Source organism: Barbus barbus (genome assembly GCF_936440315.1).
Source record: "Barbus barbus genome assembly, chromosome: 49".
NCBI lineage: Eukaryota > Metazoa > Chordata > Actinopteri > Cypriniformes > Cyprinidae > Barbus > Barbus barbus.
The window spans coordinates 8,284,318-8,301,587 of NC_136727.1; the positions used below are offsets into that span (position 1 = coordinate 8,284,318).

At 34.2% G+C, this 17,270-nt stretch overlaps 1 protein-coding gene across 1 annotated transcript in view; it reads right to left on the reverse strand.

The window, feature by feature from the left end:
- The window catches only part of LOC306867723 (low-density lipoprotein receptor-related protein 1B-like), a gene marked incomplete at its 5' end in the record, with an annotated part of 282,208 nt that overhangs the window by 69,614 nt on the left and 195,324 nt on the right, over positions 1-17,270 (reverse strand). The window contains 10 exons of the mRNA XM_079413559.1: positions 1,008-1,148; positions 3,238-3,360; positions 4,082-4,210; positions 4,551-4,670; positions 9,368-9,490; positions 11,164-11,322; positions 11,413-11,526; positions 12,628-12,747; positions 13,224-13,352; positions 15,542-15,667. Coding sequence (XP_079269685.1) covers positions 1,008-1,148; positions 3,238-3,360; positions 4,082-4,210; positions 4,551-4,670; positions 9,368-9,490; positions 11,164-11,322; positions 11,413-11,526; positions 12,628-12,747; positions 13,224-13,352; positions 15,542-15,667 — 1,284 coding nt within the window. The remainder of the gene's footprint in view (positions 1-1,007; positions 1,149-3,237; positions 3,361-4,081; positions 4,211-4,550; positions 4,671-9,367; positions 9,491-11,163; positions 11,323-11,412; positions 11,527-12,627; positions 12,748-13,223; positions 13,353-15,541; positions 15,668-17,270) is intronic.

Consider the following 17,270-nt stretch of genomic DNA (forward strand, 5'->3'; position numbering starts at 1 on the left):
AAACATGGAGCAGCGAGAAAACAACAAAACCGTCAGATTAGAAACACAGAACTTGAGAAGTTGCTAGGGTGCTCTGGACAGACTGTAGCACTTTCTATTTACTATTGAGTTCTTGGTGGTTTTCAATATGTTTCTACTCTATATGGTTGCTATGGTGTTCTGTGAGCTTTTTAACACTGTTGCTATGGTGTTCTTGGTGGTTTTCAATATGTTGCTACTATATGTGGTTGCTAGGGTGTTCTGAGTGCTTTTTAGCACATTTGCTATTGTGTTCTTTGTGCTTTACAAAATGTTGCTACTGTATGTGGTTGCTAGGGTGTTTGAGTACTTTTTAACATGTTTTCTATGGTGTTCTTGGTGGTTTTTACTATGTTGCTAATGTATGTGGTTGCTATGGTGTTCTGAGAGCTTTTCAACTCGGTTGCTATGGTGTTCTTGGTGGTTTTCAATATGTTGCTACTGTATATGGTTGCTAGGGTGTTCAGTGAGCTTTTTAACATGGTTGCTATAGTTTTCATGGTGGTTTTCAATATGTTGCTACTGTATGTGGTTACTAGGGTGTTCTGAGAGCCTTTTAGCCTGTTTGCTATGATGTTCTAGGTGGTTTTGGCACTTTGCAAGGTGTTCTGGTTGGTTGCTAGAGTGTTGCTTAACGGTTCAAGTCAAAAGAGCCTTATTAGTGTTTTAAAGTTTAACTGTAAACATGTTGTAAACAACTGAACTGAATTTCCCCTCAGAAATATAAACATAAAACTGTTGCTTAACGAGCTTGGCTGGGAACAGTAATGGCATCTGTTAACATTAATGGCATATGTTTGCCCTGAAACCAAAAATTGAAGAACAGAGGCACAGCAGTTTCATCAGCCCTTCTCTGCCCAGCTCAGGTGGTACTGGCAGGGGTACAGGACGCAAACGGGGAGGACCAGGTGTTCTGACAAATCCCATATGGGACGGAACCTGGGAACCTGTCAGTCAAATGGGGTGCGTGACACATGAGAGGGACTCGCCTGCAGCGGAACACTTTGGGTTGAGTGGCAGCTCGTCTGATTTGTCCAGACAGTCAGGGAAGCCGTCACACTCCCACTGGGCTCTCAATAAACACCGCCCATCTGCGCAGCGGAACTCCTCCTCTTTGCATAAACGATATTCTGTAGAAAAAGAGAGAGAAAGAGCATGACAGGAAGAGAATTTAAACGTGGCGAAAAAGCAAGAACAAGAAGTCACCGTAAGATATAAATTCACAATTGTGACATATGATGTCACAATAAAAAAAGATGAGAAATACTCACACTGCAAGACAAAGACATTTTTGTGATAAAATTACAATGGCATACAAAATAAAGTCACTGTGTGACAGCATCCAACCTGACAGAACTGGAGAGGATCTGCAAGGAGGAATGGCAGAGGACCCCCAAATCCAGGTGTGAAAAACTTGTTGCATCTTTCCCAAAAAGACTCATGGCTATATTCGATCAAAAGGGTGCTTCTACTAAATACTGAGCAAAGGGTCTGAATACTTAGGACCATGTGATATTTCAGTTTTTCTTTTTTAATAAATCTGTCAACAATTCTGTGTTTTTCTGTCAATATGGGGTGCTGTGTGTACATTAATGAGGAAGAAAAATGAACTTTAAAGGGGTCTGAATACTTTCCGTACCCACTGTAAAGGCATATCGCCAAAATAATTGCGAGAAATAGTCATATTGAGAGAAAGAGTTACATTTTGTGATATAAAAAGTCAAAATGGGATATCATATACAGGTGCATCTGTCGTGGAAAAGTTAATTTATTCCAGTAATTCAACTCAAATTGTGAAACTTGTGTATTAAATAAATTCAATGCACACAGACTGAAGTAGTTTAAGTCTGTGGTACTTTTAATTGTGATGATTTAGGCTCACATTTAACAAAAACCCACCAATTCACTATCTCAACAAATTAGAAAATTAAAACAAAAAAACTTTTGAAATGTTTTACTTTACATGCAATGAATCTAAAATATATGAAAGTTTCATTTTTTGAAATAAGTTACAAGAAAAAAATGAACTTTTTCACGACATACTAATTTATTGAGATGCACCTGTAGTCACATTGCGAGATATAAACCCACACTGTGAGATAAAAAAAGAAAAAAATCATTGTGAAAAATCACAATTACGAGAAATACATTGAGAGATTTAAAGTCATTTTATAAAGTCACCAGTGGGACACACAAATCTGCAATTATTAGATAAAGACAAATAATCGCAGTTGCGAGAAATAGTCATATTGAGAGAAATAGGCCTACAGTTCCGTTTTGTGATATAACGTCAAAATGAGAGACAAATTGTCACATAGCGAGATAAAATAATAATTGTGAAAAAACTGCAACTATGAAAAATACATTGAGAGATTTAAAGTCATATTTTGAAATATAAAGTCATACAAATTTGCAATTGTTAGGTAAAAAAAAAGTGCAATTATCATCAAAAATAACTTGTATTTTTTGCATAACGTGCATAATCGCAATTGCGAGAAATACTGTACTTGAAGAGAAATAAAGTCACAAATGGGACATATGAAGTCACAATGTGACAAAAAATCTCTATATACTGAGATACATATAAAGTCAATGATGACAAATGAAGTCAATTAGGAGAAAAAAAAGAGGCATTTATAAGAAAAGTCACATTGTGAGATATAAATCACATTTTGAGATGGGACATGAAGTTGCAATTATTAGAAAAAAGGCACAATTACTATTGTCAAAAATAATATCTTTACATAAAGACAAAAAAGCTGATTTATAGGACCATAGAAATTATGCTTTTTGGCATTATTTCAGTGTTAATTAAGCACATTTTCACATAACTTTACTCGCATAGTTCTTTTTTTAAAATGAAAAAAGAACTATTACATTATCCTTTCTAAATTTAATTTATTTTTGTATGCAACTTTATGTAATTTTTGTTTATTTATTTTTCGATTTTTTGGTAAAATGCAACTGGGACAGGTTTGTGAGATTCATCTTCATAGATAACAATAAAAAAGGTGAAGAGTAGCCTATATTTCCGTCAGTTATTCTGAGCGAGTGTTTATTCTTAGATCTGAGGTATGGGACAATGAGTTATGCATGCATTCCAACCGTTGAAACGTCCAATTAATGTTGTGCCAACACAATTACAACTCATTAAACAGTCCGCAAAGGGATGGTCGTTTTCAACAGAAAGTAATGAATCGAGAAACCGGAGCTGCTCACCGCATTCCAGAGACTCGTCAGAACCGTCTCCGCAGTCGTCGTCATGGTCGCACACGAAACGCCGTGGGACGCAGTTCTGGTTCCGGCACTGGAACGTGCTCTCGGTGCACGTGTTGTTTGGAGCTTATTAAAGATAGGAAAAGGAACAAAAAGGACTTTAGGTATGAGTTAGGATAAAAGGAGTAGCACATAACAGACACCTGAGACTTGTCTCAAATCCCCAATTATTTTGGTTGTGGCTCTGAAAATTCAGGGACAGTAGATAAAAAAAAATATTTGGGGTAAATTTACTATCTTATTATGCAACAGTGGTGTTAATTAGTGATTACTGTGTCAGATGGATGAATAAGGGAATGAATTAATAAATAAAGGCATGAATGAATGAATGAACCAACAAACAAATAAATAAATAATGTTACCAATAAAATGCCTAGATTTATTTATTGTATTTTTTTAAATATATAAAATAAGGTGTATGACAAAAAACAGTGTATGACAATGTATAAAATAAAATAAAGCCTGGATTAAATATAATAAAATAATTAAATCAAAGTATGATCTAAAGTAAAATAAAATAAAATAAAAATCCCTGAATTACTATTACAATTTTATTTTCATTTTAGAATAATAGTAAAAGAACAATTAGAAAAATGAAAATTATGCATAACCTGAAATCGAAAGAAATAACAAATTTTAAGCTTTTAAACATAAACATAAGTCAATTATCCAGTGAATCCTGTCAAATATGTCTAAACCTTTGACTGCTGCATTCATATGATTTGGGGTGAAAACAGGAACAGGAAGTTGCTGGTTTTGTGAGAGGAAATATTATGGTTGAAATTACCACAGCCAGCTACCGCTAGTTCATCGCTACCATTGGGACAATCTCTCTCTCCGTCACATAACCAGTTCCTGGGTACACAAGCGTACGATCCTGGGCAACTGAACAAACCGGGGGCACATGTTGCCGAACCTGTGGAAAAAAAACAGAGACAGAGCATCACAATCTCAAGCCAACATGCTGCAGGAATAAATATTCAGTTGTTTATAACAAAACTCAAAGTAATTGAAAAAGTTTAAGCATTGTCTCGAGAACTTGTTTAACAATCTGTTTGTGTTTGACCTTTGAGAAACCTGAGGGGTTTTTTCAGAGCCTATTTGTTAGGAGCACATCATGGGCATAAATTCGCAACTATGATGAAACCGCAGGCCAATTTTTCTTCCCGCCTCTTTCAGGTTGATTTATATCCTTCCTCTCAGAGGAAGTCTTTCATTGTGTGGCCTAAATGCAAATATGTGCTTCAGAGTTTTACCGCAAATTTCCTCGCTTTCGTCCAATCCGTCACCGCAGTCGTCCTCCCCGTCACAGAGCCACTGTTTGGCGATGCACTTGTTTTTCGAGCAGGCGAACTGATTCCAAAGGCACGATGAATCTGGAGGGAAAAGTTTGAACTTTGAAAATAAACCCACGGGAGGCCATACTGACATTTAAGGAACGGTACAAACAAAAACGTTGATTCTTTCATCATTTATGTTGTTTTAAACCATTTTTGCTTTAGTTCTTCCATAGAACACAAACTATGATATTTTGTAAATGTTCACAATGCTCTTTTCCCAAATAGAAAAGGATAAATAGACATAAAACATATTAATTTATTATGTAAACATTAATTAGCAAATATGTAAACACATTTTATCTTGTGGTCCAGGAAAGAAAAAGTCATACAGGTTTGGAAAGATATAACGGTGAATAAATAATGATAGAATTTTCATTTTACCAGGAAAACTAAGAAAAAGAAAATTTTACCCAATAATAAGCTAAATGAAAGAGTAAACATCTATGAAATTAATTTAGTTCTTCAATAGAATACAAAATATTATTTTGGAAATTTCCACGCTGCTCTAAAACACACACACACACACACACACACACACACACACATACATATAAATATATATATATATAACAGAAAAATACACAACACAAAAAATGTCCTCAGCGGTTCAAAAGTGCTCGTCAATGTCAAAATGTTTTAGCCAATCAAATGGAAGGCGGCGGGATTTATTGTTCACAAAGCTCAGCTGCGGCATTGAATGCGAGCTGAGGCTAATGAGCAAATGTTGGCTAATCAGCAAAACATGATGAGACAATTTAGCAATATTTGCCAGCTGTTTTCAAAAAATGTTAAACGACAGACATTAATTTTCAGGGATGCAAACTACTACTGGCCTTTTCGGATTTCTCAGATTTGAATGACATTTACATTATTGGCCACAGTGTAGTCTACATGGAAACATTAATGTAGCCATTTTCAGCAGACATAAGATAACAGTGAATGTTTGTATATTGTTATATTTCTTCCATAATTTCACGTCTACGAAAATGTTTTAAAAAACTGTGAAAATGTAATTCTCAAACTTACTGTAAAACATTGTAAATCTGAAGACTTTCGCGTTCAAGTGCTGTGATTAGGAAAGTTCTTAAGATATTTTAATGTACATGTTTTAATGGTTTAACGTTTAAATATATATATTTTTTCCGTGATCAAAACTGAATTTTCAGGATTATTAAGCCTACTCCAGTCTTTAGTGTCACATGATTCTTCAGAAATCATTCTATAATGCTGATTTGCTGCTTAATTATTTTCAATTATTATTTGTGCTCAGTTAATAATAATATTATTAACAATACTGAAAACTCTTTTTGTCTCAATATTTTTTGTGGAAACTGTGACACTAACTTTTTCAGGATTATTTGTTGACTACAAAGTTAAAGAACAGCATTTTTTGTTTATAAATAATTTGTAATAAGTATATCTTTACTGTCAATTAAATAAATGTAATGCAACCTTTTTGAATAAAACTATTGATGTTTTTTTTTTTTTTTATCTTACTCCAGACTGAATGGTGATTTATCACATTTTCCACAAAAATATGAAGCAGCACAATTGTGTTCAACACCGATAATAATCAAAAATGTTTCTTGAGCAGCATATCAGTATATTAGAATGATTTCTAAAGGATCATGTGACATTGAAGACTGGAGTAATAATGCTGAAAATTGAGCTGCACATCACAGATTTGATTTACTTTTTTACTATATATTTGCATAGAAAACAGCTATACTAAATTGTAACTTTATAGATTTCACATATTACAGTTCACTGTATATTTCATCATCATAAAATTCTTTATCATATAAAAAAAAAAACTATTGTCAAGAAATTGAAAGGCACAATAAAAACATTTCCACATTCTAAACATTTCAAGTCGTAGAGCACAGCATTGTTATAGGGGCTGATATTATGGTAGGAATTTAACTTTAATGACATTAAACTGTCCCTCTATGTAAAATAATAATTGTATTGTGCAATATTTGCATGTTAGTAAGTGGTGTTAAAAATAGCTCTAATAAGATGGTGGGTTTATGTTGTGGTGGGCCGCTCTGTGCCAAAAAGTCCAGGGCTACTTTTTAGTCCCAGTCCACCTCTGGCCATATGGGTTTGAAATGACGTGAAGGTGAATAAATAAAGACCAAATTTCCATTTTGGCAGGAAAGCTAAGAATGATATCCTATGATAAGCAAAATGAAAGTGTAAACATCTCTGAATACACTTCAATAGTTATAAGTTTGCATTTGAAAGCCAAATTGAGTGCAATAGCTGAAGAAAGTGGCCTCTAAAAGCCCTCTTCGCCCTTGTTAGGATTAGAGATTCAACTTTGGAAGGCGATCCTGCTAGCAAGCACTTTTAAAGTAATTGTCCACTTGCATACGCACGCGAGCCACGAAAGGTGCGAGCAAATATGCCCCTATCAGCAGTCTGAAAGTTTGTTTGCTTGCGTTTGCCATCGATTTTGTGATATCTCTGCAAAGCCACCGGGGGCTGGGACAGAGAGACCAAGGTCACCAAGAGAAAGGTTTTAAAAAGTGACACCAAAAGGGCTGAAGACAACGAAAGCGAAGATGAATAGGTAAATGAGGGTCATTCTTCAAAACCTGCCTTAGGGGAAGCCTCAAAAGAACAAATAACCAAAATTAAAGGTGAAAAAGCACCGGCACATTCGTCAAGATCAAGGACACGGAAACAAATCCGTATTACTTCTGATTTTGGATCAGTGACTTCGAGGTCGCCGCGCGGTCCAGAGTTGCGCTGGCTTCACGGGAGCTTCAGTCACAGATCAGAGTTCTTGCTCAGAATAAGATGCTTTGAAGCTGAACCAAAAGGATTCCCGGCACGGGGTTGGACAAAGCAAAGCAAAGATTGGTCGCAGCAGGAAAGCAGAACTTCCTACAGTTCTGCTCATTTTAGAGGTACATCACAAAGTTTGAGATGGAGAGAAACAAGAATGTCGATAAGATTAATTATTATGCAATAGATTATAGCAAGATTTGGATGGAATAAGCCTTCACCTAAAGTTATACAGTTGTTCAAGTAACTTTCTTTAAAATAGAATGAAATTCATCTAAATATTTCCCCCTAAGCATAGCCTGAAATCACAAGAAATAAAATCAGAATTATGAGAAACAGTCGCTATGTGGGGTATAAAACAGCATTGTGAGATTATATAGTCAAATTGCGAGATATAGTAGCTATACTAAAAAAAGGGGGGGAGATAAAAAGTCAAAAATTGTGAGAAATAAAGTCATAATTATGAGAAACACAGTCATACTGCGACATATAAGCAGAATTACGAGATATACATATACATGCTGTGAGATATAGTAACAATTAAGTCGCTATAAAGAGAAATAGTCACATAACAAAACTTAGTCACCATGGGAGATATAAGTCCCAAACTGTGATAAATAAAGCCAAAATCACAAAAGAATAAAATCATATTGTGATATATACAGCAAAATTGCTAGATATATTGACATACTGTGAAATAGAGTAGCAATTCTGCAAAAAAAAAAAAACACTATGACAAGAAATAAAGTCACATTGCGAGACTTAAAGTTGCCATGGAATATGGCAATATATGAGATATAAAGCGGCATTGCAAGATATATACAGTCATATGGTGAAATAAAGCAATTCTACAAAAAAGTCGCTATAATGAGAAATTACGATACATCGTGAGTCATATTTTCAGATATAAAGTCACCACAGGAGATTTATATTCACAAATTGAGAAAAATAAAGAGGAGTAAAGTTGCACTGTGAGATATAAAGCAGCACTGCAAGATATATAGGCTAGTCATAGTGCAAGATATAGTAGCAATTTTAAAAGAAAATGTTGCCATAACGAGAAATAAAGTCACACTGTGAGATTTAAAGTTACATTTTCAGTTATAAATTCACCATGGGAGATATAAATTTGCAAAGTGTTAGCAATAAAGTCATAATTACAGAAATAATATTGCATTGCGATATATAAAGCAGCAGTGCAAGATATATAGACATAATGTGAGATATAGTACCAATTCTGGAAAACAAATCGCTATAACGAGAAATAAAGTCACATTGCGTGATTTAGTCACCATTGAAGCCAAAATGTTACAAATTGTAAGAAATAGTGTTATAATTACGAGAAATGGTCACATTAAGATATAAAGCAGAATTGTCGCTATAACGAGAAATAAAGTCACATGCAAAATTAAAAATCACATTTTGAGAACTACGAGAAAAAAGTTAATTGAGAATTTGACAATTACAAGAAAAAAGTAATTTTTTGTCAAAAAAGTCAACATTTTGAAATACAAAGTCACAAATGGGACATATAAACTCGCAATTACTATTTTTTTTTTTACAGTTGCGAGTGGAAATGAGCTTCAAGAAATGCAATCACATAAAAGTACCAGCTTATCAGACTTCTACAATAATTTGTCTGGAATTTGAAATGAATAAAACAAAGAACAGACAAGAAACTGAGCATAACTTTTTGATAAAAGCATAACTGTAACTCTGTAAAGCCAGGAATGTCAAGCAGCTAAACTCTTACATTTAGCACTTACCACATACCAGCCACGACAAGTGGATCAATAGAGCAAAATAGCACTTACGTTCCAATGTAGATGGTAGTGATTTTAAGATAAATAAAGTGAATATATTCATTAGGATGACATATAGAGCACACAATGTGTCCGGCAGGCCTGATCAGTTGAAAAATGTAGAAAGGTGGCGCTCACCGCATTGAAATTCATCTGCTCCGTCCTCACAGTCTTTCTGTCCATCGCACAACCAGACACTGGAGATGCAGTTTCCACTGGGACACGCAAAATGGCCATCCTCACACGTATGCACTGAAGAAGCTGGGAGAAACGCCAAAATTAAGACTATGAGGGTTTGAGGGAACCTGTAGAAAACCATCTGAAGTTCTTACTTTCAGCAATTACCAAAGGGTTTACTAGGTTCACCACCATTTCGAGAAAAAAGGATGAGAATATGCAGTAAACAAATCAATTGTATGACCTCTAAATGTTTCCAATTATCCAATTTGCTATCCGTGGTTTTGTATTTGCGTTTGGATTCTGACTTGTGTATCAAGGTTGTTTTAAACCTGCAGCATCTCCTTGAGTAAAATAACAGGGAACATCTGAGTTTTTGTTTTCTACAAGATAGGAGGGACCACAAGCAAAGGTCAGGAGTTGAATCCTCTTCATATTTCTATTAAAGGTTCGTGCTAATTTCTGGAGGACTCTTCTGGAGTTGAGTATTTTAAAGGACATAAACATTTTCAGAGAATCAGTGCTTTAGCAAACCATCACACATTTGCATTATGTATTTCTGCCTTCAAGACTTCCAGAAAAGTTCCTACGTAGAAGTTTTGAAATCATAAATGGGTGTTTACAGGCACTTTTATGTCCCTAGGCATTGATTTTTATTAAAACATTTTTTTCTTTGCTGTGTAAAGACTCTAAAACTGTCTAAGAAAATGATTTAATATGGTATCATTCATATGATACTTTTCCTTTATATATTATGTTGTTTTACCATTTTTCCAAGACCAAGTTTAAATCTTAAAATATGAAAATCCATATAAAAAATAAAAAATAAATTTTAAACTATGATTATTAAAGTAAAAGTGAAAAGCATATATATTCTGTCAACACATAAAATGGTCATAATCGAACCTGTAGTGAAATAAAAAGTCTAAATTATTGTCAAATCAAAATTAGTATAGGGATTTATTTATTCATTCTTTCATTTTCAGTTTAAAATTAATAACCGTGAAAAAACCTGCAACAATTTGCATTGACTTTATATAGCATTGTGTAAATGAATAAATGAAGTTAATAAATTATTCAATTGTGATCATTAAAAAGTATGTGTAAAAATTATTATATAAAAAAATAATTGACTTGTTGATGCTACAGTTACATTTACACACATACTGTCTGTGTGTATGTATGTATGTATGTATATGTCAGAATGTGAATAAATTAAACTGTAGCATCAACGAGTTACAATTAAAAATTCACACAATCATTAGCAACTACCACAATTCATTCCCTAACTTGCAGATTTCAAAGACAACTCCAACTTTCCAACTTTTAATTAAAATATTGCGATGACGTTTATGTGCGCGCAGCTCTTAAATTCTGACAGGACTGTAAAGTTCCGCAAAAAAAATCTACACACTCATCGACTTCCAGAGTTCTGTTTCACTCAGCCACAAGGACTTATTAAGTCACTAAATATTCCCAGTAGGTCCTGGGCTTTCTACATATATCATAAATATCTAAGTATATTACTGTCAAATATTTGGCAGGACTCAGCGTGATTGAGTCAAAAAAGTCCACATTTCACAGCCTCATAAAAGGCGCTGGCGATGTGAGCCGTCACTGCATCGCAATGCAAACTTTGTAAAAATTCCCTTTGTTCCCAGTGCTATTTTCCATTCTTAACATGACAACATTGTACTTTGAACACAAACAAACAAGAGAAAGACAGTCTGGGGGAGAGAATGCAAATGCATTTCTACCATGGCAGTGTATTTCGTCTGCGTAATCCCCACAGTCGTTGGCTCCATCACAGATCCAGGAGGGATGAACACACAACGATGTAGAATTGCAGCTTAGAAACCTCTCGCTGTTGCTGGCGCGAGAACCCAGTCTGTAGTATTCCATGCAGCTTGTGCTATCTGGAAACACAGAGAGGACAATGAGACACGCAAACACACATACCCTCAGAAGTGCGAATGGGCTAGCGCCTTCACACATGCCAATCTTACTACAGCTTTTCTCGTCTGATGCGTCAGCGCAATCAATGATCTGATTACACCAGGATGATGCAGGAATACAGGCACTGTCTGCACAACGTCGCTCAGAGGATGAACACGAGGAATCTGGAACCAGAAGGAAAAAAAAAACAATTAACTAGATACACGTTAAAGCAAACAAAACACTTTAAATACAGTCAGACCACATTTAAGCAAATCAAAATGCTTTAAATTAAGTCAAACCACTTTTAAGAAAACCAAAATGCTTTAAATGAAGTCAAACCACTTTTAAGAAAACTAAAATGCTTTAAATGAAGTCAAACCAGTTTAAAGCAAACCAAAACGCTTTAAAAGAAGTCAGACCACTTTAAACAAAAATCAAAATGCTTTAAATAAAGTCAAACTACTTTACAGCAAATCAAAATACTTTAAAAGAAATCAGACCACTTTTAAGCAGATACAAATACTTTAAATGAAAGTCAAACCACTTTAAAGAAGACCAAAATGCTTTAAATCAAGTCAAACCCCTTTAAAGCAAATCAAAATGCTTTAAACAAAGTCAGTCTACTTTAAACCAAACAAAATGTTTTAGATTAAGTTAGACCACTTTTAAGCAAACCAAATTAACCAAGATTGTTTCAGTAAAGTTTAATATTTAAAAGTTGGTTACCTTTGCTTTCACATTTGTATAATTACAAATAATAATAATAATAGTGTAAATACACTGATATTAAAGATATTTGTGCTAACTAAATGAGAAAACTAAATGGTATTTTCAAGTCCAGTGTGAATGCAAAACTGGTCTGAGTTTGATTCTTACCAAAAAGAGATAATCACGTTTCAGTGGCTTCAGGTGACAAGATACAATAAAAATATATGTAATGCGTAGTATTTTATTTATCTCCAAAATCAAAAGTTTCTAGACGCATTTAGATTCCTGTATTGCTGGAAAGAGTACAGCTTTCATTGGCCTTCACTGAAGCATAGTGATGCCGAGATCTGTGGTTTGTGCTGTCTACATTATAGATGTGTTTCTGCATTAAAGCTTAATGTTGTTATTTAGATGTTAAAGCAAGGCGCAAATTCAAGAGTTCTATTGAGTAATGGATTACATTTCTCCAGAGAGTCAGGCAGAATGAGGGAAAAAAAAAATGAGAAGATTACTAACTGACCAAAACTGGATTGAGAATGGGTTTCAATTCTGCGAGAAGAAGAAACAATACCCACTGTTACAGTAAACTTCATCTGAGTTATCCTCGCAATCATTCACGCCATTACAGAATAGATGGTTGGCCACACAGCGCTGGTTATAGCACGATTTAAAGCCGTGTCTGCAGTTCCGGGTCTCTAAAGAATGATAAAGCTAAGATCAGGCATAGGACTGTACAATAACATGCATTGGAGCTATTTAACACAGTTTAAATAAAGGAAGATGAAGATAGATAGATAGATAGATAGATAGATAGATAGATAGATAGATAGATAGATAGATAGATAGATAGATAGATAGATAGATAGATAGATAGATAGATAGATAGATAGATAGATAGATAGATAGATAGATAGATAGATATTCATAGTCTATTCAGAAATATGCAATGTAAAGTCTGGATAGTAAAACTATCTGAGAGCAAGAGAGAGACAGAGCAGCAGTCGGCCTTTCACATCACTCAAACTCATTACATTTTTGCCAGGCTTCTCTAAACTCGTCTTATTAGCCCGAGTCACAGGAGAACAGGAAGACCTTCTGTAGCTTCCATCATTCAGTTTAGAGATGAAACCTGAGGGCTCAAACACAGCACCCTGCCTGGTTGGGTTCTTACCACAATACTGCATCTTCTCATCCGACCTGTCTTTGCAGTGTGCAATGCCGTCACATGTCAGTTGGTAATCGATGCATTCCCCGTTTCCGCATTGGAACTCAGAGTGGATGCTACAGGAGGAGTTCATGGCTAGAAGATGAGAATAAAAGAGATTTGTAGAGTTGTGATGTGCTGCGCTAAAGTATAGATTAGGGATGTGCATTGACTGCTTGAGTGTTTGACACATAATCAGCCGAGGATAGATGTGGCAGTTCCATTTGCACTTTTTTTATTTTTTACTGTGAGTCTATGTACACAAACTTCAGAGGGATGTCTCCTTGGCCTTTGCATTGCGTCCCCTGTGTTCTGTTCTGTTCCATCTGATGCACTATGTCTAACTGTTTGAACACAAAAACACATCTGTGTATAAGCCCCATAATCCTCTCCAAGCACAGTCAAGCGCTGTTGCAATCCTAGATTGAAAGTCACTGTATATAGTGTCTGTATGCTACCATGCTAAATCTAACCAATGTTTCTTAAAGTCAAAGTTCTTTTTTTTTTGTTCTCATGCCCATCCCTAACAAAAATCAATTACAGGTACAGTAGATGGGTGTTCCAGTATTAATATCTAGACAGAAGCCCCCAGAACCATTTAAAATCTAGATCTAGCCAACAGTATCAACTATGTAAATGTGTTGTAAAGAAACTGGCATTCACACCTGGCGCATCTATCCAGATAGAAATATGTAGTGGCTCCAAATAGGTGAAAATAAAAGCACTTGGCATTTACAGTGTAGCAAAAGAAATTTGGATTACAATCTGGAATAAAAATTTAGTCAACAATCTGTAATCTACAATTCAGATCTCAATCTTGATTTAGAATCTATATACAGAGCAAAATTTGGATTCAAACCTGGTTCTGAATCCTGGTTCTTTGTAATCTGAATCGTAATCTGGATTTAGAACATGGATCATAATCTAGATCCAGATCACAATTTTGGTATCGAATCCATATATTTGAAGCAAAGTAAATCTGTATTGCATTTTGGATATACAATTATATTTTACAATACAGATCCAGAACCTAAATCTAAACAAAATAAATCTGAATAACAATCTGGATTTAGACTTTATATTCAGAACAAAATTAATTTAGATTACATCCTGGATGTACAATATAGATTAACAAAAATAAAAAAAGAATCTATATATTTAGAGCAAACAGAATCTGAATCAAAATCTGGATTTAGAATATGGAATATAACCTAAATCTAGACCATCATCTTTATTTAGAATCTATATTTAGAAAAAGGGAAATCTGGATTATAATCTGTATGCAATCAGGATCTAGAACCTAAATTCTGAGCAAAATTAATCTGAATCGCAATCTGAATTTAGAATATTTGAAGTAAAATTAATTTTAGCTGCAATATGGATGTACTATATAGATTACAATCTGGTTCTAGAATGACATATTCATAGCAAATAGAATGTGAATCATAATCTGGATTCAAAATATGGATCACAATCTGAGTCCAGATCACTTAATTATAATCTCTGTGCACACTTGGTTTTTCATAATCTGGGTCCAGGGGCCGGTTGCTTAGACTATCTAATTTTAATTCTTCGAGACTGGTCATAACTTTTTTAATTCAGTTATGAAAAGGTATTGGTATTATTTGTATTGGAAAAGTAAGACTGATTTCCCCTTGGCACCTGCTAGTTGGTCAAACTAGTTATTCAGACACAGTCTTAACTTGGTGGCTAAGTTTATGCAACTGGCCCCAGAACCTAAACTCTGAATTGGAATCACAAAACGATTTGGAATCACAATCTGGATTTGGAATCTACATTAGAGCCACAGAAATCTCAGTGATATAGATTTGTAAATAATATTAATAATAATAATAATATAATTAATAATGAGCTTAATAATGATGCAGTAATAAGGTTGTCGGGCCACATCCTCGCTGATAGATTTATGCTGTAGTTTGTTCCTAGAGCAGCAAAATGTTCTTCTCACTATGCCAAAAGCGGCCGTTCTGTCCCACATGCCCCGTTTCTCAGCTATCCGCCTCCAGGCCTAGGGCACGGCAGACCTGAATGTGCGCTCTGAATTTCAATCCAGAGTGAATCAGCCACCAAACATTTCACATTCTCAAAACTTGCTTTATCACCAGCATCCCAAACAGAAATATATGCTATTATTTGGAATAAGCCAGCGTAAAGATAGCCTCAATACTAACAGATATGGACTTAGCCACATAACTCAAAGAACTGAGACATACTAGAAAATTGTATAGATAGAGAGAGATACAGAGAGAGGGTACAGGACTTACATACACATCTGTTATCATCCAGCAATATCCGTTCTCCACGGCAAGTACAGTTCACCACACCAAGTGGAGTCAAAAGGCAAAGGTCATGGCACCCTCCATTATTCACACTGCAGGGGGATGACTCACCTAAAAGTAATAAGAGAAATCCTTGGTAAGAAATCACTCATTTTAGTGCACTGAAACAAATCATATGATTTACAAACGTTCGACAAGCTTTACTGCTCATATTTTGGGTTAAGAATTTAAACATAAGAATTGAAATTGTAGTACACATTCAAACATGGCACATAAATGCTATGTTTGGTACCATGTTTGAATGTGTACAAAAAGTTAAGAAAGAATGGCAGAAGAAGAAAAAAAGGAAAAAGCAGCTTGGAAATTCTGTGAAGTATAATATTGGGCGATTCATGGTTTCATGGAAAGCAATCAAGGTGGGTTATTTGGGTTAAAGTTTTTTATTATTATTATTTATTTATAAATAAAAAACAATAAAATAAAAAAAAAAACTTTAATAGAGTAAATAAGTAAAAGAATAAAATAAATATAAAAGTATTGTTATTTATTATTACTATTTTGGTTTTAGCATTAAAGCATCAGAATGTAGAATCTAGGCCTCTAATTCAGAGCAAAATGTATTTGGATTGCAATATGGATGTATGTACAATATAGATTATAACCTGATTACAGGACTATGTGTTCAAATAATCTGGATTTAGAATATGAATACTAATCTGAATCTTGACCACAACCTTCATAACCTTCAAAATCAATAAATAATCTGGATCCAGAATTTCAATTCTGAATAATGTGAATTTTAATCACAATCTTGGTTTGAAATCAATTTTCAGAACAAATGAATTTGGATTGCAATTTGGATGTACAAAAGGGATCATAATCTATTTTCAGAAACTGGATTTAGAATATGGATCCTACTCCGAATTTTGACCACAACCCTCAGTTATAATCTATTAATAAGATGGATGCAGAACCTAATTTCTGAACAATATGAATCTGAATCACAATCTTGATTTATAATCATAAATAATAATCATTTGGATTAAAATTTAGATGGATCATAATCTGGTTTCAGAATTCCATATTTAGAGCAAACAGAATTTTAATCAATCTTGATTTAAAATATGGAATCTAATCTAAATCTAGACCAAAATCTTTATTTAGAATCTATATTTAGAGCAAGGGAAATCTGAATTACAATCTGTATGTACTTACAATATATACAGTATGTACAATCTGTATGCAATGCATTTTACATATGCATACAAGATGCATGCGGTTCTTTTTCTTTCTTTCTTTCTTTCTTTCTTTCTTTCTTTCTTTAGAGCATAAATTATTATCAATATGAATCTGAATCACAATCTTTGTTTACAAAATTAACAAAATTAATTTGGATTTCAATTTGGATGTATAATCATAATCTGGCTCCAGAATTCTATATTCAGTGCAAATGGAATCTGAACCATAATCTACATTTAGAGTATGGACCACAATCAAGATTTGGAACCTATATTGAGAGCAACAGGAATCTGAATGAGAATCTGGATTTAGATTCAAGAAATTCAGACACAGAATCTTTCTAGCATATTGATTAATTAATATAAATAAGGCTCCTTGTATTATTTAGTAATGAGCACAAAACTTGTTTGTTTGTTGGAATAAAGAAAAGCATTATTGAATGCTGTGTGAAATATTTGATTAATTTCTCACTGCC